Source organism: Vicugna pacos, unplaced genomic scaffold, assembly GCF_048564905.1.
Source record: "Vicugna pacos unplaced genomic scaffold, VicPac4 scaffold_109, whole genome shotgun sequence".
Taxonomy (NCBI): Eukaryota; Metazoa; Chordata; class Mammalia; order Artiodactyla; family Camelidae; genus Vicugna; species Vicugna pacos.
The window spans coordinates 1,230,103-1,257,829 of NW_027328789.1; the positions used below are offsets into that span (position 1 = coordinate 1,230,103).

Here is a 27,727-nt window from a genome sequence, read left to right on the forward strand (position 1 = left end):
TCCACTCCATACATATATATGGGGAGGTACAAGCTCCAACTCGGTTTTACAGTGAAAACGGCAGGCACTTAAAACCGGCACTAGGAAACAGACTGAGAAACCAGAATAAGGGTTTCTCCTGCAACCCGTTCCCTTTGTGCTGGATGAACGAACGTCTATCCACATGCTCAGTTCTGAGAGATAAGTGTGTATGAAAGCCGTCCTTCACCTAGCTTGAAGGGAACACAAAGTTTCTTTTCAGTTGCCAACTCCACTCCATACATATATATGGGGAGGTACAAGCTCCAACTCGGTTTTACAGTGAAAACGGCAGGCACTTCAAACCGGCACTAGGAAACCGACTGAGAAACCAGAGTAAGGGTTTCACCTGCAACCCGTTCCCTTTGTGCTGGATGAACGAACGTCTCTCCACATGTTCAGTTCTGAGAGATAAGTGTGTGTGAAAGCCGTCCTTAACCTAGCTTGAAGGGAACACAAAGTTTCTTTTCAGTTGCCAACTCCACTCCATACATATATATGGGGAGGTACAAGCTCCAACTCGGTTTTACAGTGAAAACGGCAGGCACTTCAAACCGGCACTAGGAAACACACTGAGAAACCAGAGCAACTGTTTCTCCTGCATCCCGTTCCCTTTGTGCTGGATGAACGAACGTCTCTCCACATGCTCAGTTCTGAGAGATAAGTGTGTGTGAAAGCCGTCCTTCACCTAGCTTGAAGGGAACACAAATTTTCTTTTCAGTTGCCAACTCCACTCCATACATATATATTGGGAGGTACAAGCTCCAACACGGTTTTACAGTGAAAACGGCAGGCACTTAAAACCGGCACTAGGAAACAGACTGAGAAACCAGAATAAGGGTTTCTCCTGCAACCCGTTCCCTTTGTGCTGGATGAACGAACGTCTCTCCACATGCTCAGTTCTGAGAGATAAGTGTGTATGAAAGCCGTCCTTCACCTAGCTTGAAGGGAACACAATGTTTCTTTTCAGTTGCCAACTCCACTTCATACATATATATGGGGAGGTACAAGCTCCAACTCGGTTTTACAGTGAAAACGGCAGGCACTTCAAACCGGCACTAGGAAACAGACTGAGAAACCAGAGTAAGGGTTTCTCCTGCAACCCGTTCCCGTTGTGCTGGATGAACGAACATCTCTCCACATGCTCAGTTCTGAGAGATAAGTGTGTGTGAAAGCCGTCCTTCACCTAGCTTGAAGGGAACACAAAGTTTCTTTTCAGTTGCCAACTCCACTCCATACATATATATGGGGAGGTACAAGCTCCAACTCGGTTTTACAGTGAAAACGGCAGGCACTTCAAACCGGCACTAGGAAACAGACTGAGAAACCACAGTAACGGTTTCTCCTGCAACCCATTCCCTTTGTGCTGGATGAACGAACGTCTCTCCACATGCTCAGTTCTGAGAGATAAGTGTGGGTGAAAGCCGTCCTTCACCTAGCTTGAAGGGAACACAAAGTTTCTTTTCATTTGCAAACTCCACTCCATACATATATATGGGGAGGTACAAGCTCCAACTCGGTTTTACAGTGAAAACGGCAGGCACTTCAAACCGGCACTAGGAAACAGACTGAGAAACCAGAGTAAGGGTTTCTCCTGCAAACCGTTCCCTTTGTGCTGGATGAACGAATGTCACTCCACATGCTCAGTTCTGAGAGATATGTGTGTGTGAAAGCCGTCCTTCACCTAGCTTGAAGGGAACACAAAGTTTCTTTTCAGTTGCCAACTCCACTCCATACATATATATGGGGAGGTACAAGCTCCAACTCGGTTTTACAGTGAAAACGGCAGGCACTTCAAACCGGCACTAGGGAACAGACTGAGAAACCAGAGCAACTGTTTCTCCTGCAAGCCGTTCCCTTTGTGCTGGATGAACGATCGTCTCTCCACATGCTCAGTTCTGAGAGATAAGTGTGTGTGAATGCCGTCCTTCACCTAGGTTGAAGGGAACACAAAGTTTCTTTTCAGTTGCCAACTCCACTCCATACATATATATGGGGAGGTACAAGCTCCAACTCGGTTTTACTGTGAAAACGGCAGGCACTTCAAAGCGGCACTAGGAAACAGACTGAGAAACCAGAGTAAGGATTTCTCCTGCAACCCATTCCCATTGTGCTGGATGAACGAACGTCTCTCCACATGCTCAGTTCTGAGAGATAAGTGTGTGTGAAAGCCGTCCTTCACCTAGCTTGAAGGGAACACAAAGTTTCTTTTCAGTTGCCAACTCCACTCCATACATATATATGGGGAGGTACAAGCTCCAACTCGGTTTTACAGTGAAAACGGCAGGCACTTAAAACCGGCACTAGGAAACAGACTGAGAAACCAGAATAAGGGTTTCTCCTGCAACCCGTTCCCTTTGTGCTGGATGAACGAACGTCTATCCACATGCTCAGTTCTGAGAGATAAGTGTGTATGAAAGCCGTCCTTCACCTAGCTTGAAGGGAACACAAAGTTTCTTTTCAGTTGCCAACTCCACTCCATACATATATATGGGGAGGTACAAGCTCCAACTCGGTTTTACAGTGAAAACGGCAGGCACTTCAAACCGGCACTAGGAAACCGACTGAGAAACCAGAGTAAGGGTTTCACCTGCAACCCGTTCCCTTTGTGCTGGATGAACGAACGTCTCTCCACATGTTCAGTTCTGAGAGATAAGTGTGTGTGAAAGCCGTCCTTCACCTAGCTTGAAGGGAACACAAAGTTTCTTTTCAGTTGCCAACTCCACTCCATACATATATATGGGGAGGTACAAGCTCCAACTCGGTTTTACAGTGAAAACGGCAGGCACTTCAAACCGGCACTAGGAAACACACTGAGAAACCAGAGCAACTGTTTCTCCTGCATCCCGTTCCCTTTGTGCTGGATGAACGAACGTCTCTCCACATGCTCAGTTCTGAGAGATAAGTGTGTATGAAAGCCGTCCTTCACCTAGCTTGAAGGGAACACAAAGTTTCTTTTCAGTTGCCAACTACACTCCATACATATATATGGGGAGGTACAAGCTCCAACTCGGTTTTACAGTGAAAACGGCAGGCACTTCAAACCGGCACTAGGAAACAGACTGAGAAATCAGAGTAAGGGTTTCTCCTGCAACCCGTTCCATTTGTGCTGGATGAACGAACGTCTCTCCACATGCTCAGTTCTGAGAGATAAGTGTGTGTGAAAGCCGTCCTTCACCTAGCTTGAAGGGAACACAAAGTTTCTTTTCATTTGCAAACTCCGCTCCATACATATATATGGGGACGTACAAGCTCCAACTCGGTTTTACAGTGAAAACGGCAGGCACTTCAAACCGGCACTAGGAAACAGACTGAGAAACCAGAGTAAGGGTTTCTCCTGCAACCCGTTCCCTTTGTGCTGGATGAACGAACGTCTCTCCACATGCTCAGTTATGAGAGATATGTGTGTGTGAAAGCCGTCCTTCACCTAGCTTGAAGGGAACACAAAGTTTCTTTTCAGTTGCCAACTCCACTCCATACATATATATGGGGAGGTACAAGCTCCAACTCGGTTTTACAGTGAAAACGGCAGGCACTTCAAACCGGCACTAGGAAACAGACTGAGAAACCAGAGTAAGGGTTGCTCCTGCAACCCGTTCCCTTTGTGCTGGATGAACGAACGTCTCTCCACATGCTCAGTTCTGACAGATAAGTGTGTGTGAAAGCCGTCCTTCACCTAGCTTGAAGGGAACACAAAGTTTCTTTTCAGTTGCCAACTCCACTCCATACATATATATGGGGAGGTACAAGCTCCAACACGGTTTTACAGTGAAAACGGCAGGCACTTAAAACCGGCACTAGGAAACAGACTGAGAAACCAGAATAAGGGTTTCTCCTGCAACCCGTTCCCTTTGTGCTGGATGAACGAACGTCTATCCACATGCTCAGTTCTGAGAGATAAGTGTGTATGAAAGCCGTCCTTCACCTACCTTGAAGGGAACACAAAGTTTCTTTTCAGTTGCCAACTCCACTCCATACATATATATGGGGAGGTACAAGCTCCAACTCGGTTTTACAGTGAAAACGGCAGGCACTTCAAACCGGCACTAGGAAACAGACTGAGAAACCAGAGCAGCTGTTTCTCCTGCAACCCGTTCCCTTTGTGCTGGATGAACGAACGTCTCTCCACATGCTCAGTTCTGAGAGATAAGTGGGTGTGAAAGCCGTCCTTCACCTAGCTTGAAGGGAACACAAAGTTTCTTTTCAGTTGCCAACTCCACTCCATACATATATATGGGGAGGTACAAGCTCCAACTCGGTTTTACAGTGAAAACGGCAGGCACTTCAAACCGGCACTAGGAAACAGACTGAGAAACCAGAGTAAGGGTTTCTCCTGCAACCCGTTCCCGTTGTGCTGGATGAACGAACATCTCTCCACATGCTCAGTTCTGAGAGATAAGTGTGTGTGAAAGCCGTCCTTCACCTAGCTTGAAGGGAACACAAAGTTTCTTTTCAGTTGCCAACTCCACTCCATACATATATATGGGGAGGTACAAGCTCCAACTCGGTTTTACTGTGAAAACGGCAGGCACTTCAAAGCGGCACTAGGAAACAGACTGAGAAACCAGAGTAAGGATTTCTCCTGCAACCCATTCCCATTGTGCTGGATGAACGAACGTCTCTCCACATGCTCAGTTCTGAGAGATAAGTGTATGTGAAACCGTCCTTCACCTAGCTTGAAGGGAACACAAAGTTTCTTTTCAGTTGCCAACTCCACTCCATACATATATATGGGGAGGTACAAGCTCCAACACGGTTTTACAGTGAAAACGGCAGGCACTTAAAACCGGCACTAGGAAACAGACTGTGAAACCAGAATAAGGGTTTCTCCTGCAACCCGTTCCCTTTGTGCTGGATGAACGAACGTCTATCCACATGCTCAGTTCTGAGAGATAAGTGTGTATGAAAGCCGTCCTTCACCTAGCTTGAAGGGAACACAAAGTTTCTTTTCAGTTGCCAACTCCACTCCATACATATATATGGGGAGGTACAAGCTCCAACTCGGTTTTACAGTGAAAACGGCAGGCACTTCAAACCGGCACTAGGAAACAGACTGAGAAACCAGAGCAGCTGTTTCTCCTGCAACCCGTTCCCTTTGTGCTGGATGAACGAACGTCTCTCCACATGCTCAGTTTTGAGAGATAAGTGTGTGTGAAAGCCGTCCTTCACCTAGCTTGAAGGGAACACAAAGTTTCTTTTCAGTTGCCAACTCCACTCCATACATATATATGGGGAGGTACAAGCTCCAACTCGGTTTTACAGTGAAAACGGAAGGCACTTCAAACCGGCACTAGGAAACAGACTGAGAAACCAGAGTAAGGGTTTCTCCTGCAACCCGTTCCCGTTGTGCTGGATGAACGAACATCTCTCCACATGCTCAGTTCTGAGAGATAAGTGTGTGTGAAAGCCGTCCTTCACCTAGCTTGAAGGGAACACAAAGTTTCTTTTCAGTTGCCAACTCCACTCCATACATATATATGGGGAGGTACAAGCTCCAACTCGGTTTTACAGTGAAAACGGCAGGCACTTCAAACCGGCACTAGGAAACAGACTGAGAAACCACACACAAAGGGAACGGGTTGCAGGAGAAACCCTTACTCTGGTTTCTCAGTGTGTTTCCTAGTGCCGGTTTGAAGTGCCTGCCGTTTTCACTGTAAAACCGAGTTGGAGCTTGTACCTCCCCATATATATGTATGGAGTGGAGTTGGCAACTGAAAAGAAACTTTGTGTTCCCTTCAAGCTAGGTGAAGGACGGCTTTCACACACACTTATCTCTCAGAACTGAGCATGTGGAGAGACGTTCGTTCATCCAGCACAAAGGGAACGGGTTGCAGGAGAAACCCTTACTCTGGTTTCTCAGTCGGTTTCTTAGTGCCGGTTTGAAGTGCCTGCCGTTTTCACTGTAAAACCGAGTTGGAGCTTGTACCTCACCATATATATGTAAGGAGTGGAGTTGGCAACTGAAAAGAAACTTTGTGTTCCATTCAAGCTAGGTGAAGGACGGCATTCACACACACTTATCTCTCAGAACTGAGCATGTGGAGAGACGTTCGTTCATCCAGCACAAAGGGAACGGGTTGCAGGAGAAACCCTTACTCTGGATTCTCAGTCGGTTTCCTAGTGCCGGTTTGAAGTGCCTGCCGTTTTCACTGTAAAACCGAGTTGGAGCTTGTACCTCCCCATATATATGTATGGAGTGGAGTTGACAACTGAAAAGAAACTTTGTGTTCCCTTCAAGCTAGGTGTAGGACGGCTTTCACACACACTTATCTCTCAGAACTGAGCATGTGGAGAGACGTTCGTTCATCCAGCACAAAGGGAACGGGTTGCAGGATAAATCTTTACTCTGGATTCTCAGTCGGTTTCCTAGTGCCGGTTTGAAGTGGCTGCCGTTTTCACTGTAAAACCGAGTTGGAGCTTGTACCTCCCCATATATATGTATGGAGTGGAGTTGGCAACTGAAAAGAAACTTTGTGTTCCCTTCAAGCTAGGTGAAGGACGGCTTTCACACACACTTATCTCTCAGAACTGAGCATGTGGAGAGACGTTCGTTCATCCAGCACAAAGGGAACGGGTTGCAGGAGAAACCCTTACTCTGGTTTTCAGTCTGTTTACTAGTGCCGGTTTGAAGTGCCTGCCTTTTTCACTGTAAAACCGAGTTGGAGCTTGTACCTCCCCATATATATGTATGGAGTGGAGTTGGCAACTGAAAGGAAACTTTGTGTTCCCTTCAAGCTAGGTGAAGGACGGCTTTCACACACACTTATCTCTCAGAACTGAGCATGTGGAGAGACGTTCGTTCATCCAGCACAAAGGGAACGGGTTGCAGGATAAATCTTTACTCTGGATTCTCAGTCGGTTTCCTAGTGCCGGTTTGAAGTGCCTGCCGTTTTCACTGTAAAACCGAGTTGGAGCTTGTACCTCACCATATATATGTATGGAGTGGAGTTGGCAACTGAAAAGAAACTTTGTGTTCCCTTCAAGCTAGGTGAAGGACGGCTTTCACACACACTTATCTCTCAGAACTGAGCATGTGGAGAGACGTTCGTTCATCCAGCACAATGGGAACGGGTTGCAGGAGAAACCCTTACTCTGGTTTCTCAGTTTGTTTCCTAGTGCCGGTTTGAAGTGCTTGCCGTTTTCACTGTAAAACCGAGTTGGAGCTTGTACCTCCCCATATATATGTATGGAGTGGATTTGGCAACTGAAAAGAAACTTTGTGTTCCCTTCAAGCTAGGTGAAGGACGGCTTTCACACACACTTATCTCTCAGAACTGAGCATGTGGAGAGACGTTCGTTCATCCAGCACAAAGGGAACGGGTTGCCGGAGAAACCCTTACTCTGGTTTCTCAGTCTGTTTCTTAGTGCCGGTTTGAAGTGCCTGCCGTTTTCACTGTAAAACCGAGTTGGAGCTTGTACCTCCCCATATATATGTAAGGAGTGGAGTTGGCAACTGAAAAGAAACTTTGTGTTCCCTTCAAGCTAGGTGAAGGACGGCTTTCACACACACTTATCTCTCAGAACTGAGCATGTGGAGAGACGTTAGTTCATCCAGCACAAAGGGAACGGGTTGCAGGAGAAACCCTTACTCTGGATTCTCAGTCGGTTTCCTAGTGCCGGTTTGAAGTACCTGCCGTTTTCACTGTAAAACCGATTTGGAGCTTGTACCTCCCCATATATATTTATGGAGTGGAGTTGGCAACTGAAAAGAAACTTTGTGTTCCCTTCAAGCTAGGTGAAGGACGGCTTTCACACACACTTATCTCTCAGAACTGAGCATGTGGAGAGACGTTCGTTCATCCAGCACAATGGGAACGGGTTGCAGGAGAAACCCTTACTCTGGTTTTCAGTCTGTTTCCTAGTGCCGGTTTGAAGTGCCTGCCGTTTTCACTGTAAAACCGAGTTGGAGCTTGTACCTCCCCATATATATGTATGGAGTGGAGTTGGCAACTGAAAGGAAACTTTGTGTTCCCTTCAAGCTAGGTGAAGGACGGCTTTCACACACACTTATCTCTCAGAACTGAGCATGTGGAGAGACGTTCGTTCATCCAGCACAAAGGGAACGGGTTGCAGGAGAAACCCTTACTCTGGTTTCTCAGTCTGTTTCCTAGTGCCGGTTTGAAGTGCCTGCCGTTTTCACTGTAAAACCGAGTTGGAGCTTGTACCTCCCCATATATATGTATGGAGTGGAGTTGGCAACTGAAAAGAAACTTTGTGTTCCCTTCAAGCTAGGTGAAGGACGGCTTTCACACACACTTATCTCTCAGAACTGAGCATGTGGAGAGACGTTCGTTCATCCAGCACAATGGGAACGGGTTGCAGGAGAAACCCTTACTCTGGTTTCTCAGTCTGTTTCCTAGTGCCGGTTTGAAGTGCCTGCCGTTTTCATTGTAAAACCGAGTTGGAGCTTGTACCTCCCCATATATATGTATGGAGTGGAGTTGGCAACTGAAAAGAAACTTTGTGTTCCCTTCAAGCTAGGTGAAGGACGGCTTTCACACACACTTATCTCTCAGAACTGATCATGTGGAGAGACGTTCGTTCATCCAGCACAAAGGGAACGGGTTGCAGGAGAAACCCTTACTCTGGATTCTCAGTCGGTTTCCTAGTGCCGGTTTGAAGTGCCTGCCGTTTTCACTGTAAAACCGAGTTGGAGCTTGTACCTCCCCATATATATGTATGGAGTGGAGTTGACAACTGAAAAGAAACTTTGTGTTCCCTTCAAGCTAGGTGAAGGACGGCTTTCACACACACTTATCTCTCAGAACTGAGCATGTGGAGAGACGTTCGTTCATCCAGCACAAAGGGAACGGGTTGCAGGATAAATCTTTACTCTGGATTCTCAGTCGGTTTCCTAGTGCCGGTTTGAAGTGGCTGCCGTTTTCACTGTAAAACCGAGTTGGAGCTTGTACCTCCCCATATATATGTATGGAGTGGAGTTGGCAACTGAAAAGAAACTTTGTGTTCCCTTCAAGCTAGGTGAAGGACGGCTTTCACACACACTTATCTCTCAGAACTGAGCATGTGGAGAGACGTTCGTTCATCCAGCACAAAGGGAACGGGTTGCAGGAGAAACCCTTACTCTGGTTTTCAGTCTGTTTACTAGTGCCGGTTTGAAGTGCCTGCCTTTTTCACTGTAAAACCGAGTTGGAGCTTGTACCTCCCCATATATATGTATGGAGTGGAGTTGGCAACTGAAAGGAAACTTTGTGTTCCCTTCAAGCTAGGTGAAGGACGGCTTTCACACACACTTATCTCTCAGAACTGAGCATGTGGAGAGACGTTCGTTCATCCAGCACAAAGGGAACGGGTTGCAGGATAAATCTTTACTCTGGATTCTCAGTCGGTTTCCTAGTGCCGGTTTGAAGTGCCTGCCGTTTTCACTGTAAAACCGAGTTGGAGCTTGTACCTCACCATATATATGTATGGAGTGGAGTTGGCAACTGAAAAGAAACTTTGTGTTCCCTTCAAGCTAGGTGAAGGACGGCTTTCACACACACTTATCTCTCAGAACTGAGCATGTGGAGAGACGTTCGTTCATCCAGCACAATGGGAACGGGTTGCAGGAGAAACCCTTACTCTGGTTTCTCAGTTTGTTTCCTAGTGCCGGTTTGAAGTGCTTGCCGTTTTCACTGTAAAACCGAGTTGGAGCTTGTACCTCCCCATATATATGTATGGAGTGGATTTGGCAACTGAAAAGAAACTTTGTGTTCCCTTCAAGCTAGGTGAAGGACGGCTTTCACACACACTTATCTCTCAGAACTGAGCATGTGGAGAGACGTTCGTTCATCCAGCACAAAGGGAACGGGTTGCCGGAGAAACCCTTACTCTGGTTTCTCAGTCTGTTTCTTAGTGCCGGTTTGAAGTGCCTGCCGTTTTCACTGTAAAACCGAGTTGGAGCTTGTACCTCCCCATATATATGTAAGGAGTGGAGTTGGCAACTGAAAAGAAACTTTGTGTTCCCTTCAAGCTAGGTGAAGGACGGCTTTCACACACACTTATCTCTCAGAACTGAGCATGTGGAGAGACGTTAGTTCATCCAGCACAAAGGGAACGGGTTGCAGGAGAAACCCTTACTCTGGATTCTCAGTCGGTTTCCTAGTGCCGGTTTGAAGTACCTGCCGTTTTCACTGTAAAATCGATTTGGAGCTTGTACCTCCCCATATATATTTATGGAGTGGAGTTGGCAACTGAAAAGAAACTTTGTGTTCCCTTCAAGCTAGGTGAAGGACGGCTTTCACACACACTTATCTCTCAGAACTGAGCATGTGGAGAGACGTTCGTTCATCCAGCACAATGGGAACGGGTTGCAGGAGAAACCCTTACTCTGGTTTTCAGTCTGTTTCCTAGTGCCGGTTTGAAGTGCCTGCCGTTTTCACTGTAAAACCGAGTTGGAGCTTGTACCTCCCCATACATATGTATGGAGTGGAGTTGGCAACTGAAAGGAAACTTTGTGTTCCCTTCAAGCTAGGTGAAGGACGGCTTTCACACACACTTATCTCTCAGAACTGAGCATGTGGAGAGACGTTCGTTCATCCAGCACAAAGGGAACGGGTTGCAGGAGAAACCCTTACTCTGGTTTCTCAGTCTGTTTCCTAGTGCCGGTTTGAAGTGCCTGCCGTTTTCACTGTAAAACCGAGTTGGAGCTTGTACCTCCCCATATATATGTATGGAGTGGAGTTGGCAACTGAAAAGAAACTTTGTGTTCCCTTCAAGCTAGGTGAAGGACGGCTTTCACACACACTTATCTCTCAGAACTGAGCATGTGGAGAGACGTTCGTTCATCCAGCACAATGGGAACGGGTTGCAGGAGAAACCCTTACTCTGGTTTCTCAGTCTGTTTCCTAGTGCCGGTTTGAAGTGCCTGCCGTTTTCATTGTAAAACCGAGTTGGAGCTTGTACCTCCCCATATATATGTATGGAGTGGAGTTGGCAACTGAAAAGAAACTTTGTGTTCCCTTCAAGCTAGGTGAAGGACGGCTTTCACACACACTTATCTCTCAGAACTGATCATGTGGAGAGACGTTCGTTCATCCAGCACAAAGGGAACGGGTTGCAGGAGAAACCCTTACTCTGGTTTCTCAGTGTGTTTCCTAGTGCCGGTTTGAAGTGCCTGCCCTTTTCACTGTAAAACCGAGTTGGAGCTTGTACCTCCCCATATATATGTATGGAGTGGAGTTGGCAACTGAAAAGAAACTTTGTGTTCCCTTCAAGCTAGGTGAAGGACGGCTTTCACACACACTTATCTCTCAGAACTGAGCATGTGGAGAGACGTTCGTTCATCCAGCACAAAGGGAACGGGTTGCAGGAGAAACCCTTACTCTGGATTCTCAGTCGGTTTCCTAGTGCCGGTTTGAAGTGCCTGCCGTTTTCACTGTAAAACCGAGTTGGAGCTTGTACCTCCCCATATATATGTATGGAGTGGAGTTGGCAACTGAAAAGAAACTTTGTGTTCCCTTCAAGCTAGGTGAAGGACGGCTTTCACACACACTTATCTCTCAGAACTGAGCATGTGGAGAGACGTTCGTTCATCCAGCACAAAGGGAACGGGTTGCAGGAGAAACCCTTACTCTGGTTTCTCAGTGTGTTTCCTAGTGCCGGTTTGAAGTGCCTGCCGTTTTCAATGTGAAACCGAGTTGGAGCTTGTACCTCCCCATATATATGTATGGAGTGGAGTTGGCAACTGAAAAGAAACTTTGTGTTCCCTTCAAGCTAGGTGAAGGACGGCTTTCACACACACTTATCTCTCAGAACTGAGCATGTGGAGAGACGTTCGTTCATCCAGCACAAAGGGAACGGGTTGCAGGAGAAACCTTTACTCTGGATTCTCAGTCGGTTTCCTAGTGCCGGTTTGAAGTGCCTGCCGTTTTCACTGTAAAACCGAGTTGGAGCTTGTACCTCCCCTTTTATATGTATGGATTGGAGTTGGCAACTGAAAAGAAACTTTGTGTTCCCTTCAAGCTAGGTGAAGGACGGCTTTCAAACACACTTATCTCTCAGAACTGAGCATGTGGAGAGACGTTCGTTCATCCAGCACAAAGGGAACGGGTTGCAGGAGAAACCCTTACTCTGGTTTCTCAGTCTGTTTCTTAGTGCCGGTTTGAAGTGCCTGCCGTTTTCACTGTAAAACCGAGTTGGAGCTTGTACCTCCCCATATATATGTATGGAGTGGAGTTGGCAACTGAAAAGAAACTTTGTGTTCCCTTCAAGCTAGGTGAAGGACGGCTTTCACACACACTTATCTCTCAGAACTGAGCATGTGGAGAGACGTTCGTTCATCCAGCACAAAGGGAACGGGTTGCAGGAGAAACCCTTACTCTGGTTTCTCAGTCTGTTTCCTAGTGCCGGTTTTAAGTGCCTGCCGTTTTCACTGTAAAACCGAGTTGGAGCTTGTAACTCCCCATATATATGTATGGAGTGGAGTTTGCAACTGAGAAGAAACTTTGTGTTCCCTTCAAGCTAGGTGAAGGACGGCTTTCACACACACTTATCTCTCAGAACTGAGCATGTGGAGAGACGTTCGTTCATCCAGCACAAAGGGAACGGGTTGCAGGAGAAACCCTTACTGTGGTTTCTCAGTTTATTTCCTAGTGCCGGTTTGAATTTCCTTCGGTTTGCACTGTAAATCCGAGTTGGAGGTCGTTCCTCCCCATATTTATGTATGGACCATATGCCGACACAAAAGAAGAGATTGTAGTTAATATAAAGTGTCTGAAATCAATGTCCGGAAGACCTAGCTAAGTTTCCTAAATGTCCCATCTTAACTAACCACAGGAAGGCCGCATCAAGAATGGGGCAAATAGCACCTTGTGAATTTTTTTTAATAAATAAATAATGATCCACTTCCTACCACCGGCAATTATGATAAGACTGAGTATAATTTCTTACAACAAATAGTGTAGAAATCATAATTTCTACTTGATTCAAACCACTTCTTCTATAAAATTTGAATCTTTTTTCTTCAGACGGATTTGTGCCATTTGACCTAGTGATAAAATTTTCAACTTGCTTTTATTAAAAATATTCACCATAGTGAGAGTTTATTATATCAACTATTCCTTTATGGGAAACCCTTGTGCCTTGTCACTCTGTTTCATAATATTTCCTGTGGAAAATTCAATCCTTCATTCAGGAAAATTCTGAGCAATATTTCTCATGGAAATCCGTCCTAAACTGCAACCCAAGAAATGAAATTGACACTGAGCAGCCCGTGAAGCCGGCAGACACATGCAGTGCACTGTTGTGTTCCCGCCTCGTATTTCTTTATCCAGCAGGGAAATTTGTATCTCAAGAAATAGACATAAACAATTTTCAGGACCTGAGCACACAGTTTCCCTTTCAGGGTTTAGTGGGCTTCCATTTAATTCTATGAGAAATGTTTAAAACAACAGGACAACAGCTGAGATAGGGTTTAAAATAACTTTTATTTCAGTGAAAATAAAGCCAACTGACTGTTATCATTTTTACTTTATTTGATCTCACTCTCTTACTTTACCTTCCCAACCTCCTCCACAAAATGATGGTGAACATCCCCTCCTGGGTCAGAAATCTAAGTAGAAATTACCAATCACATTGAGGTGTGCTTTGTTGTTTTATTTTTCAAAACAACCAAGTTTCATTCATATGATTTAATAATTAAGATCAGAAACAAAGTCTACTCAATAAATGGTAGACAACACATGTCGTCATAGCTGCTCATCAGGTTTGGCACCACGTTACACACTTTTACATGGACATGTGCCATGTGCTGTCATGGGAAACGTTGAGTGGGGACAGGGCCTCTGCTCTCACAGGGCACACAGCCTGGTGGGGCAGGCGGTGTTCAATCATTGCCCTTTTGTCTTTAATATACTTACAAATTATGGGAAATGCTATTTAAAAAGAACAAAATGAGTCACTGAAAGTGAAAAATACAAGGACAGTATTTAGGCTGAGGGAAGACAGGGAATCTCTTTGAAGATCTGACACTCCACTGAGACCCAAAGGACAACTCTGGCACTGAAGGTGAAGGGCAGGGACACACTGATAAAGGGCTGAAATCCAGAATATAACAAAATTTCTTTACACTCAACAAGAAGGATGAATAACCTGATTAAAAAATGAGCAAAATGCCTGAACACACACCTCATCAAAGAAGAAATCTGGATGCCAAAGAAGCCTTTGGAAAGATGCTCCACAGCACCTGTCATCAAGGGGATGCAGACTGAAACAGCGAGATACCACTGCACACCTGTCAGAACTGCCAAAATGCAGAACACTGACAGCACCGAATGCTGGTGAGGATGTGGAGCACCAGAAATTATAATGCATTGTTGGTGGGAATGAAAAATGGCCCAGGTACTTTGGAAGACGGTCTGGCAATTTTTTACAGAGCTAGACGTAATTCTAACATATGATCCGGCAACTGTGCTCCTTGGTGTTTACTCGATGAAATGGAAACTTATGTTCACACACAAATCTGCATACAGATGTTAATAGCAGCTTTATTCATACTCAACAGGATTCAGAAGCAACTAAGCTCTTCTTCAGTAGGTGAATGGATAAATAAACTGTGGTCCCGCCAGAAAATGGACTATTATTTGGTGCTAAAATGAAATGAGTTATCAAGGAATGGAAAGACATGGAGGAACCTTAAATGCATATTACCAAGTGAAAGAAGCCAATCTGGGAAGTTTCAGCAACTGTCTGATTCCAACTGTATGGTGTTCTGGGAAAGGGAAAAACACAGAGACTGAAAGATCAGTGGCTGCCAGAGGCTAGAGGGGAAAGAGCAATGAATGAGGTGCAGCACGGAGCATTTTAAGGTCACTAAGACACACGACTCTGTATGATGCTGTGATGGTGGATTCATGTCATTGTACATCTGTCCAAACCCACAGAGTGCACAACACAATGTGTAAATCCTAGTGTCAACTATGGGCTATGGGTGATGATGACATGTCAGTGTAGGTTCACCCATTGTCACAAATGTACACTCTTGTGCAGGTGTCAATATTGAGGAGGCTGTGGGGGCAAACTGCAGTTCATACACCCAATCCAGCCCCAGCCACCGCTGTTAATAAAGCTCTATGGGTGTGTGGACTATCTGGCTGTTCTGGCATCTAAACAGTAGAGCTGAGCAGCTGCACCAGAGATCAGGAGGTTTTCAGACCCTGAAATATTTACCCCCAAGCCCTTGAAAGGAAAAGTCTGCTGAGCCCTGTTCTAAATGAATCAAGATTCACCCTGATGAGGCAGGACAGCAGGGCCCAAACCAGGCATGGTTAATGGGGCTGAAGCAATGTTTTAGTTCCAACACATTTGCTGAAGTCCTGCAAGTCCAGTGACAGACTGTAGCCAGGAAGCGTCTGCAGGAGGAGTCGGGAGCAGGCCTTCCCGCCAGGCTCCGGGATGCCGGGGGCCGCGTGCCGCACGGGGGCCACCCGCTTGAAGAAGGTGGACTTGCAGTGGAAGCCGATCAACTCGTAGAGCTCGGAGAGGATGCTGCACGGCTGAATTTTCTCCTCGGAACGCTGAAGCACAGGGAGAAAAGCAACAAGCATCTGAATGAAACACGTAAGTGAAAAAAGACCCATAAAAATGGTTTTCCCTTAAAACAGAGACCCGATGACACAGGAAGGAAGAGGAAGGCTGACTTAGTGCACTGATGGGACCGGATGCAGAAACGCAGGGAAGCAGCACTGTGCAGACACTCCAGACCCCCTCTGGGCCCCACCTCTCCGCATTCCACCTGTCCCTTTACTAGAAAAGCCCGTATTCCCTGAAATAGAGGAATCTGCTACCTAAACATGGGACACAGAGAAGGGAAAGAGGAAAAGGAAGGGAAAGTAAAGGAACAACAGTTCATCTAGACCCTAGGGTCTGGGCGGGACTTTCACCAAACACACAACTTCTCAAAGCACAGAGCGCACAGGGAGAGGCTGACAGAGTGATTGCGACTTCTGCTCCTAAAGCACCCAGCTACCTGTCAGCACACGCTGCGCCCATTACTGAATCATTACAATCATCTCAGAAACAACTACTACCCCGGCTCACAGGCAAGGAAATCTGAAACTCAGGGAGGAATTATTATCATCCTGGACAAAGTCCCACAGCCCAGTAGTCTCAGAGCCTCCGGCAGACCCTGGGCTAAAATGCTCCTCATCACCACGGGCCCTGAGACTCAGGCTGAGGCCACGTCAGGTCTGCACGGGCCCAGAGCACAGTCTGTGGGACAGGGAATGCTCCCACTCGAAGTGCCAGGTCAAGGCCCTCAGGAACTTGTGTAATGAAACCAAATCCCCAAACTCATTTCCAACCCACTGCCCTGTCTGGGAGGACTGCTCGGCACAACTGCGCTGTCACCTGTGCACAGGCTGAGCAAGGGGCCCAGACAGTGATGTGACATCCCAGTGGAAGTGGCTCGGAGACCACTTCATCACAGGACAGATTCTCCCGGCTTCCAACGTTAACTCTCCATTCCATTTCCAACTGGAAAGTAAGTTTAGACTTGTTTTCCTCTCTTAGAAACAAAGAGAGCGGTAACATCAGAGGGAAACTCAAGACAGAGGAAGAGTCTCCTGGTCATTTGCAAGGATAGGCCGGGGAGGGAACAGAGACAGGGATCAGAAAGACCCGTGTTCCAGTCCAAAGTCTGCACGTCACTCGCTTTGACAGTTTCCTTTTTAATACAGGTGATAAAATCTAATTATGATTTTTGGGAAAACTAAATGAAATAACGTATTCCACTAGCATAGGTGTAAAATCCTCCATGAGTGTTCCAGAAATGGACGTGATCGTGGTTAGTTACTGTCTGCCAATTCTTGTGTTCTCAGCTCACATCACCCAACCAGAGATGTGCGAGAGATTGCCTCACCAGCCAGCAGCCTTCTCCAACTTGGAAACTTACAGTGTCCGAAGAGCAGGCAGTGTTGGATGCTTTGCGGCACTCTGGAGGTAGCACTCCAGTGATGACTTTAAAAAGCTGGGGAGAATTTAGGGGACCATACAGTTCAAATACAGAGTACTCATTCCATGTCTACAAATATTCATCTCTAGCCATGATGAGTAAGAGAGGAAATACATATTCAAACATACATCATTTTCCCACATAAGTGCATCAAAACAATTTGGAAAGAGTGTAACTTTCTTCTCTAGATCACACAGCGGGGATTACAAGGTTTGTACTGACAGCCCTACTTGTAAATCATCTGCAAACGTAACTGGGTCCACTATCAGTCATCATAATTTGAAGGGAATTTTAGAAAAGAAAAAAGCCAAGCTAATACTCTCCAATCTTTTGTTTGGTTACGATGTCACAGAGGAGATGGACAGCTCAATAAGGAACCACTCTGCCGTGATCACGGAGCCGGGGAGCGGGATGTGCGGCAAGATGTATGACGCAGCCGCAACTGTGCCCATGATTCTAGGCAGGTACCCAAAGTCACCTTGACAAGGTGTGAAACGTTTATGCCCACGTCCTCATAACCTGACATGTATTAAGGAGAAATGGAAACTTATAAACGGCCAATACCCTTGGTGGATACACCGTCCAAAGAGCAAAGTCACAGTTTGACAACTGGCCATCCCGGTACCTTGGGATTCATTCTTGAAGAACCTTAAAAACCACTCCTCTGTCCTCAAGAAGTGCTGCCTACTAGTCCTATCTTTGGCTCATGGATACCACATGTTGAAGTGAACTTCAATGTCTGCACAGATTTGACTGTCTTTCTCCAGGTTCACTTGTCCATTCTGAAGAGGCCTGAGCTAAGTCCAAATTCCTTAAGATTAATTCCCTCCAGTGACAACTCAACGAGCCTGTAATTACAAGCCAACTGAACAGGACTGTCCTCAGCGAAAAATGTCACCAACCCTTCACTGCTTTCTTAAACTCCTCTCCTGGTTAATTGCAACATACTAACACCACCCTCCACCAAGTTCCCCAACTATGTCAAATAGAAAGTAAGGTCCATAAAAGAGGAGACAACTCCATAGTCACCTTTGAATTCCTAGCATAAAGTAATGTCAATAAATAGAACTATGATTATGGCTTCTTTCCTTTAAAACCTTTCTGGTTATTTAAATGAGACCATGGAAGGGAGGTGTTTGAGTCCAGTATCTTGATCCAGAAGACTCTGGAGGCCTTTTTCAGAATGGCTGTCCACTGATTCATTCAAAACACACCTTCTCTTTCCGGGAGGAGCTGTGATTTTCTGCCATGGGTTTGTGGTCACTCTCATGCCAGAACAGCTTTAAACTAAATCCTTATTTTGGATATGTTATTTTTCCCGCTTCCAAAAAATTTTACTTTCCTTACTTCCTTGCCTTGAGGAATGCTTTTATTCTTTTCTTTCTAATTCAACCTTTTATAAAGCAGGATTCTCAGGATGTGTTTGGCCTTATATAAGAACAGCCATCCAACTCCCAGTGTGAGAGGCCACAGGCTCACCTCCTGCCCTCCTGCCAGGGCAACTGAAACTCAGTTCAGGAGCCAACCGGCACCCCAGGGCTTCTAAGGCTCACGTATCTCCCAGAATCCCTGCTTTCTGGTTTGTCTTGGCTTCTGAGAATTTCCCCTCACTTTCTTGACAATTAGCTGTGCAGCTTGAAAGATGAGGAAGGAAGGTTTTATTTCTTAATCAGAATTTAAAGGAACTTATGTAATGAAGCTTTTCACGAGTTTCTAGAACCCTCCATTGCTGAGACAGAAAACACACAAGATATTTTCTAAATTTAGCTATCATGTGCATTTTTTCTTTGCTTTTGTTTTGTTAACTGCTAATAGACATTTTTTAATTAAAAAATAAAATAAGGTCCCAAATAAGATAGAAAATTGAAGGGGCAAACAAAATTAAAGAGCAAAGACAGAAAAATGATAAGTACTCTACAAAGTTAATAGAATAAATACACTATGGATCAGACCAGCAATTCTCAGTAACAGCTAATTGAAACCTGACCATGAGGTAAAACGTCTCTCCTGTCAGGAGATGACCAACAGAAAATAGAATTAAATCAACAACCTAAAATTCTAAGTCTGGCGAGGTATAGATGTCTACCAGCTAAGTGTGTCTTCTTCTGGAAAAGAGGGAGACTCACCAGCTCTTTTCTGTGGAGCCTGAGCCCAGGGGAGGACAGTGAAGTGTGTTCTGTAAGTACCCAATTAGCAAAGTGAGTGATGAATAAAGAGATGTGAGCTTTGATGAGAGATGATACTACTATTCACTTGTCCTGTAAAGTATGTCTTCACGTTCAGAGATCAATATCTCAGCAGGAAAATGCACAGCCCGGGACCAGACCACTTCTGTGATTGTGAAACTGCACTTAGATGTCTCAAGGGCACCTCCAACTCCACCTGCAAAGAGCTAACTTCACGGTGTTCCTCCCATAGCCATCCTGCCCAGGGCCCTTGGTCGGGGGCAAGGTCTCCCTGCCTCTCCCAGCTCAGGCCAATCACTCACAGATGTGACAAGACCCCTCCTTCAGGGGCAAATTTCCTCAGTCAACGAGATCCACCACCCACACCTGTCCTACCAGGTACTCACTGGCACTCCCTCAGCACTGACTCTGTGCTGGGGACCATGCTGCACACTGTGCACACGTTATCTCACTGGATCTACACAGCAGTCCTGGGAGTTCGGTACATCACTGCTTCTATTGATTAGATAAATTGTTTCACTTCCTTGGGTGTGTCATCCAAAGTGACACGGCTACTGAGCCACAAACCTGGGACTGAAAATCACTTGAAAATTGAACACTGCTACACCTCGCAGCCACCCTACTCTGACTCATCACATCACCTCCTGCCGAGCCTTCTAAATGTTTCTAAGCATTCTACAAGACAAAAGTGATCTACGAGAGCATCGCACTAGCCTACTTAAAATCTGTCAATGACGGTCCACTGCTCTTAGGAGAAAGCCCCACCGGGCCTGAGCACAGCCCAACGGCCCGGCATCCGCTTTCCCTGCGCGGCCGCGCCGCCTCACCCACCACGCAGCTCTACACGTGCAGCGTCCAGGACAGGGATGCTGACTCCGTACAACCCGGGGCTCGTCTCACTCAAACAATGATCACCCTCTTCAGTGGTTACCTTCTTCAATACTGAATCTCAGAAAAATATTTTCTCTGGATGAATCAATATCTTTTTCCTTACAACTTCCCATCATTGATAATGAGCTCCCCCCAAAAGAGAGAAGACCTAATCCTCAGTCTCCTTATCTGTAAAGTGCAAATAACAGGGAAATATGAGAGGTTTTATTAGAAGTAATATTCATGTGAGGCTGAGGGACAATTCCCAACATACAGTAAGTACTCAATATGTGCTTACTTAATATTAATAAGAATAGATTACATTCCAGCAACCTTAAATCAATGCTTTATGGCTTTGTCTAAAAGACTACCGACAAACTGTTGGACGAACTGTTTTGAGCAGATCAGCACAAGTGTACTGGGCGAGGTAAGCGCTGACTCCAGTTACAGCTGCAACCAACCAGCACTACGGGGCGGGAGCAGTTTGCTCAAACTCTTACATGTTGCTTGAGCATTTAGTTGTAGTTATTGAATAAAGACAGGTATTATTTACTCAAAGCTCCTGAAACATAAATCTTCAAAGATTGATGCAAATTATGTTTCAAGTACAACACTCTCACTAGAAATTACTTGAAAATTATAGTCTTAGCTCCTCCGCACATCAAAACAGCATTTTCCTAATGTATCTGACTATGTACTCTGAAAGGATTGTTTAAAAGAAATTAAGATGAAGCCATCCTGAATAAGATCTCAGTATCATCTACACAAACCCCACCCAAAGGTCTCATTTCTCACTTCCACATAGGTGTTCAGATGGCTTAAGCTGGGTCTTGGTTTCTTATGACACGGGGGTGGGAAGAATTGTGGATAGATCAATGTAGCAAATATAAACCTAGTGTATTTGCTATGTAGGAATCCTAGAAATAAATAAATTGATATATATAGTCCCACCCTTATGAAGCTAAGCCGTTCCATTTACAACTGCATAAAAAATAAAATGAGAGATACATTTAACAAAAGTTTACAAGATTTGTACATTGAATATTTTGAAGTATCACCAAAAAAATTTTAAAATATCTTCATATATGGAAGGCATCCCATGATCATGCAATGGTAGAAAATATTGTTAAAAATGTTAAGACTTCCCAAAGTAATCTACATATTTAATGGAATCCCTATCAAAATTCCAGCTGACTTCTTTGCAAAAATTGAAAAACTGATCCCAAAATTCATATTGAAAGCAAGGGACCCAGGTCAGCCAAAACAATCTTGAAAAAGAAGAGCAAATTTGGAGGACTCACTCAAAGGTTACAGCAAATCTATAGCACTCAAGTCATTATGCTTCTGTCATAAGTTTGGATGCAGAAATCTATGAGACACAATAAAAAATCCTGGGGGGAAACTTACATTTACAGTCAGTTTTCCAGAAATGTGCCAACAACACTCCATTGAAAGTATAGTCTATCCAACAAATGGAGCAGAGACACCTGGGTATCTGAAGGCAAAAGAATGAATCTGGAATCTGGACCCCGTATTTTATATAACAAATATTAATTCAAAATGGATCACAGACAGAAACGTAAAAACTAAATATATGAACTTTCTTAAAGAAGACATAGTATGAATCTTTGTGGTCATAGGATAGGCTATGGCTTCCTAGATACAATACCAAGAGCACAAGTGATAAAACAAAATAGATAAAATGGACTTCATCAAATTAAAATCATTTGTTACAAAGGACAACATCAAGAGTGTGAAATGAAAGGGGAAAGGGGTAGCTCAAATGATAGAGTGCGTGCTAAGGAAGAAAAACAAAATGAATAAATCTAATTACCTCCCCTATAAAGAAATTGTTTTAATGTTTAAAAAAATTAAAGTGAAATGACAATCTGCAGAATAGGAGAAAAATCTTGCAAAGCATATATCTAATAAGAGACTAGTATCCAGGATATAAAACAAATGCTTACAACTGAACAATACAAAGAAATTCGACCCAATTTTTTAATTTGCCAAGGATTTAAATAGATACACAATTGGCCAATAAGCATCTGAAAAGATGGTCAGCATCACTAGCGAAATCAAAATCAAAATGAGATCTCATTTTAAACTCACTAGGATGGTTATAATCAAAACATGGACAATAACAAGTGTCAATCAGGAGGCAGAGAAATGGATACCCTCAATATGCAGCCGTTGGAAAGGGGCAATGGTGCAGCTTCTTTGGAAGAGCCCGATGTTTCCTCAAAAGGTTAGAGTTATGTGGCTGAGCAATTCCACTCCTACATGTAGAGTCATCCTTCAGTGTCCTCGGGGGGTTGGTTTCAGGAACCCCCACCCTGGATACCATAATCCAAGGATGATCAAGTCCCTTTGCAATCAGCCATCTGGATCCATGAAGTGGAAACTACAGATATGGTGGGCCAACTGTACAGCCAACAGAATGGAAATGTATTCTCACAAAAACTTGCACATCAATATTCATAGCAGTATCATTCAGAGTAGCTAAAAGTCACTAAAAATATCCATCCATCAATGAATGGATAAACAAAATTACCAAGAACAGTCCCACAAACTTTTGGTAATTGAATCTTTGACAAAGGAGGTGAGAACATACAATTGAGCAAAGACAGCCTCTTCAGCAAATGGTGCAGGGAAAACTGCACAGCTGCATGTAAATCAATGAAGTTAGACTACCCCCTCACAACATACAAAAAAATGAATTCAAAATGGCTTAAAGACTAAAAATTGTAGACAAGACACTATAAACCTCTTAGAAGAAGACATAGGCAAAACATCTGACATATATCTGAACAATATTTTCCAAGAGCAGTCTACTATAGCAATAGAAATACAAGCAAAAATATACAAGTGGGTTCTAATTAAACTTACAAGCTTTTGCACAGAAAAGAAAACAAAAATTAAAGCAAAAAGACAACGTATGGAGTGGGAGAAAATAGTTGCATTAAATGAAAGTGACAAGGGCTTAATTCCCAGAATATGTAAACAGCTTTTACACTTGATAAAAAAGAAAAACAAACAATTCAATCCAAAAATGGGCAGAAGACCTAAAGAAACATTTCTCCAATGAAGACATACAAATGGCCAATAGGCACATGAAAAAATGCTCAATATCATTATCAGAGAAATGCAAATCAAAACTGCAAACAAGTATCACCTTTCACCAGTCAGAATAGCCATCATTCAGAAGTTCATAGACACTAAATGCTGGAGAGGCTGTGGAGAATTGGGAACACTCCTACACTGTGGTGGGAATGCAGTTTGGTGGAGCCATTGTGGAAAACTGTATAGAGGTTCCTCAAAAGACAAAACCTTGGGGGCCCAGATGACACAGCAATCCCACTCCAGGGCATATATCCGAAAGGAAACGTAATTCAAAACGACAGTTTCTCCCCAATGTTCACAGCAGCATTATTTACAATATCAAGACATGGAAACAACCTAAATGTCCACTGACAGACGACTGGATAAAGAGGTTGTAGTATATATGTCCAATAGACTACTATTCAGCAATAAAATAATAATAAAATAATGCCATTTGCAGCAATATGAATGGACCAGGAGAATGACATTCTAAGTGAAATAAGCCAGAAAGAGAAAGAAAAATACCATATGAGATCGCTCACATGTGGAATCTAAAACAAAAAAAAAACAAAAACAAAGGAACAAAAAGATAAACTTATCTACAGAACAGAAACAGACACAGAGACATAGAAACCAAACTATGGTTACCAGAGGGGAGAGGGTGTGGAATGAATAAATTGGGAGTTCAAGATTTGCAGATGCTGAGTATGTATACAATAAACAGCAAGTATATACTGTATAGCACAGGAGAATATATTTAATAACTTATAGTAACTTATGTTTAAAAAGAATATGAAAATGAATGCAGGTATGCTCCTATTTAACTGAAGTTTTGTGCTGTACACAAGAAACTGATGCAACACTATAAACTGACTAGACTTCAATGAAAATATTTTTAAATAGACCAAAAACGAAAAAAAAGGAAAAGGATATTATCAAACAAAAAGAATAATGTACTGATTCAGGCTACAATATGAATGAACTTTGAAAATTTATGCTAAAATAAGCCCGTCACAAAAGGGCAAATAGTGCCCTTTAAGGTGAACTGTATCTAAGCATTTATTGTACTACTCCTGTAAATTTTCCGGAGTTTTGAAGTCTATCAATACCAAAATAAAATGTATTATTCATTAAAAACTTAAAACCCTTCCTCACAGGAGGGCTTTAATTATTAAATGCAGAAAAGCATGTAAAACTCTTGGAACAACAATTTTCACGTCCACACACAGTCACTGCTGTCACTGCCACTCAGAGTGTGGTGCCAGCGCTGATGAGATCTGCCTCCACTCGCTCCCCTGCAGAAAGGAGTGAAGGCCTGAGCTCTGACAGGCAGGGTGAGCGTGAACCTGAGTCATACACAGCCAAGTTCCAGACTCTGCGTTACCCAACTTTCTTATACAAACTGCAACATGTAATGTAAACACTCTAGAGGGATGTATCTTACAACACAGGGAATACAGACAATGTTTTACAGTAACTATAAATGGAGCATCTATTGTACACCTGAAACATATATTTTAAATCAGCTATGTCTTTACAAAAAATTAAAAAATAATTTAAAAATGTTATCCCTTTAATATTCAATTTGGTTTTTAATTAACTACTAAACAGCTTAGAATATATAAAAGCATTTAAGTGTGATGTTTGTTTACATATTTATTTACTTCAGCCTCCTGCTAAAAGAGAAATTAAACAATTTTTTAAACACAGCTTAACAACCATAACAACAAAAAGGCAAAACTGAGAGTGAAGAGAAAATGGAGATTCAATACTTAAATGAAACCAGGGGGGGAGGTAAACTCATAAAAATGGATTCCATGAAGTCAGTGCAAGTGTTAAAGGCTGACTAGAAATTCAGCTGTAAGATTCTTGGCAGCTAAAGCAAAAAGAAAAAGATGATGGGGCAGGTGGTAGAGCATGTGCTTAGTGTGAACAGGGTCCTGGGTTCAAGCCCCAGGGCCTCCACTAACAGATAAATATACCTAATTACCTACCCCCCAAAAGAGCCCCAAAGAAAAGAAAAAGAGAAATTTCTTTCCAAAAAAATCCTGATATTAAATTTGGATTAAATACTTTAAAAATAAAAGGAAAATAGAAAAGATGAGTGACACTGTGAACAAAAACCCCAGCTGGGCTAACAAGCTAAGTCACAAATCTAAGTGTGATAAGTGTCGGTTTACTGATCTAAGTTTTGCTGGGCTAACTCGTAAATCTGAAGTTCAGTGTCAGTTTACTGGGCTAACAAGCTAACTCGTAAATCCAAGGTCAACAATTGTCAGTAACGTGATCTGTTCCAAATTGATAAGCTTCAGTGTACTGATTCCTTGCTTTTTGTTGTTCGAGCCTTATTGGCTAAAAGCCCCATACTTGTAATTAACCCTATAAAACCTCATGTGCACGTCTTGGATGTGCTCAGGGCTTGGGAACAGAAGCCCCTCTGAGCCCGCTGGCATAATAAATCTCAGTACTCCCACCCTCTGAGTGCTGCTTATTTCTTGGCTGGCCTGTTGTTTCCGTAACAACACAAGCGATAATGCCCGTGAGATAAATCTGCAATGGCTGCTGGCAGGTCCCCATGTCTCATGTGGGAAAATCTGAAACATATTTCTCACCACTCAGAGTCATCCTCAGCCCACCCCACATCTCCCGCTGTTAAATGCAGGAACACACGCAGGGCCCGGCCTTTGCTCTCTCTGTGTCATCACAGTGAGACAGGATGGAAGGGGGCAGAGCAAGCCATTCAAGAAAGACCACAACAATTAACATCAAAATGGTGGAGAATTCAACCCCCAATAGGTCTTGAGGCTCAGGATGAAGAGATTTAACTTCTAGTAGATCCTGAGCTTCATTATACACCCATTGTAATAGTAACATGGTGAATAACACGGCCCCAGGCACCATGGCCGTCACAAGGCTAGCCACAAAAGGTCAAAGGGTGGAAAATGGCCAACTCCCTGGAATCCCAGCCCCTTGCCCTAAGGCTGGTCCTTCTACTTATTAGCATATGAAACCACGAAGCCCAAGAAAAGGAGCAACACAGAGCCACATCCCAGGAACCCCTCTCTCTACCTCTTCGGAGAAGGCCCACACTATTACTGTGGAGTGTGTGCCTACTTTTAATCTGAGCATCAAACCCCCATACTTCGTGACGTTTCTCATGCCTGTCAATGTATCTCTCTGAATAAATCTACCTTTACTCAACACTGGCTTGTTCTTGAATTCTTTACTGCATGAAGCCAAGGAACAAAATCTGGTGGGGCACATCCCAGGGGCTCAACGGAAGCCTGGGACACAGCCCTTCTCATGCCCCACATATTTTTTCTTGTATCAACAGGACTGGGATGTGAAGTGAGGTCTGAGGCCCCAGCTAAGGGACAGAAGCAGCCTCCAGGTCTCCAATTGGTGGGCAGCCTCTCCCCCATCAGGGGCCATGGGGTCTGCCTGGTTCTCTGTGTTTTTTTGTTGTGCTGACTCCCCAGTCAGAGAGATTTCTCCTTAGGCCTGGCTCCACAAAACCCTTCTCTCCAAAATACAAGCACATCATGTCACAATCCTCTTGTTCAACCATGAATTGTTCAGCCAACTTTTTCCTTCCCCAGTTAAGTACCTAAATGTCCTCCCTGCCATCCCACCACTTCTTTCTTTTTGAGAACTCTGCACTCCCCACACACCATCCTGAACGCAGGTGCCTTGCTGGCTGGGACCGAGATGTTTCAGTCTCAAACATCCTGAGTCCTTTCTCTTTCCACTTGCTAACTTAAAAAGGCCTTCCTGTGTCTCCCACCGCTCTGATTCTGAACGTCAAAAAATGCTCAGGTTACATTCACTCTGTGAATACCTCCCAGGTTTTGGCTAGGTTTCCTTCCCAAGATCTTCATTAAGGAGCTGCATCAAGAAGTTTAAAGGGGCTATTCTTACATTTGAGTGGAGGAGCCTGCAAGAAATTTAAATGGCTTTGAAGAGAGAGTTAACCAGGGACAGAGAGGTCGCAGGTCCTAGTCAACAGTGTCATGAGGCAAAATGTTCTTCAAAGGCTCAGAGTGGCTTCTGAACACGGAGTCGGCAGGGAGGAGGTGACAGGCAGTGAGTGGGGTGAGAGACACAGGGTACGGTCCCCCAGCAGGGGAAGAATTGGTTATTTTCTAGTTTTCCAATTTCTTACTACCTTTTTCTCTTATTGCCACATACCATTTCCTACGAATTAAGCATATCAATGTCAGTCATTTGGGCCACTTGGGAGAAGCTGCACGATGCCATTCACAGGGCTGGGACATGACAGCCACACCAGTCTAGGTTGAAAGACCAGTGGGGGTATTTCCATGGTAATCACGGGCATGCAGCAAACTCCCCAGCTTCAATGACCTCCTCTCAAAGTTGGCGCCAATAAAACTACCAAGCAAAATGCGTGATGATTCTGGCCAACGTCTGTTTATTAGTTAAGTGCCTGTGACACCTGCCACTTAATAGGGAATGAGTACGATCAACGAGGCCCTGTCTACCTGGCCACACGCGCCCTGCCTTCCTGCCTTGGTGCAGCAGCACAGCTTGTTTAGCTGAGATGAGCGCCCCCAGAGCAGCCCCGACGGGAAAGCTCCCAGCTCTG

General features: G+C 44.3%; 2 protein-coding genes across 3 annotated transcripts in view; both read right to left on the minus strand.

Moving 5' to 3' along the window:
* The window catches only part of LOC140694894 (trafficking protein particle complex subunit 9-like), a 410,228-nt gene that overhangs the window by 341,571 nt on the left and 40,930 nt on the right, over positions 1-27,727 (minus strand). The window lies entirely within an intron of this gene.
* The window catches only part of LOC140694895 (trafficking protein particle complex subunit 9-like), a 38,961-nt gene continuing 26,237 nt past the window's right edge, over positions 15,004-27,727 (minus strand). For both annotated transcript variants that reach the window (XM_072957915.1, XM_072957916.1), the window contains one exon: positions 15,004-15,530. In XM_072957915.1, the coding sequence (XP_072814016.1) occupies positions 15,282-15,530 (249 nt within the window). In that variant the 3' untranslated portion in view covers positions 15,004-15,281. The remainder of the gene's footprint in view (positions 15,531-27,727) is intronic.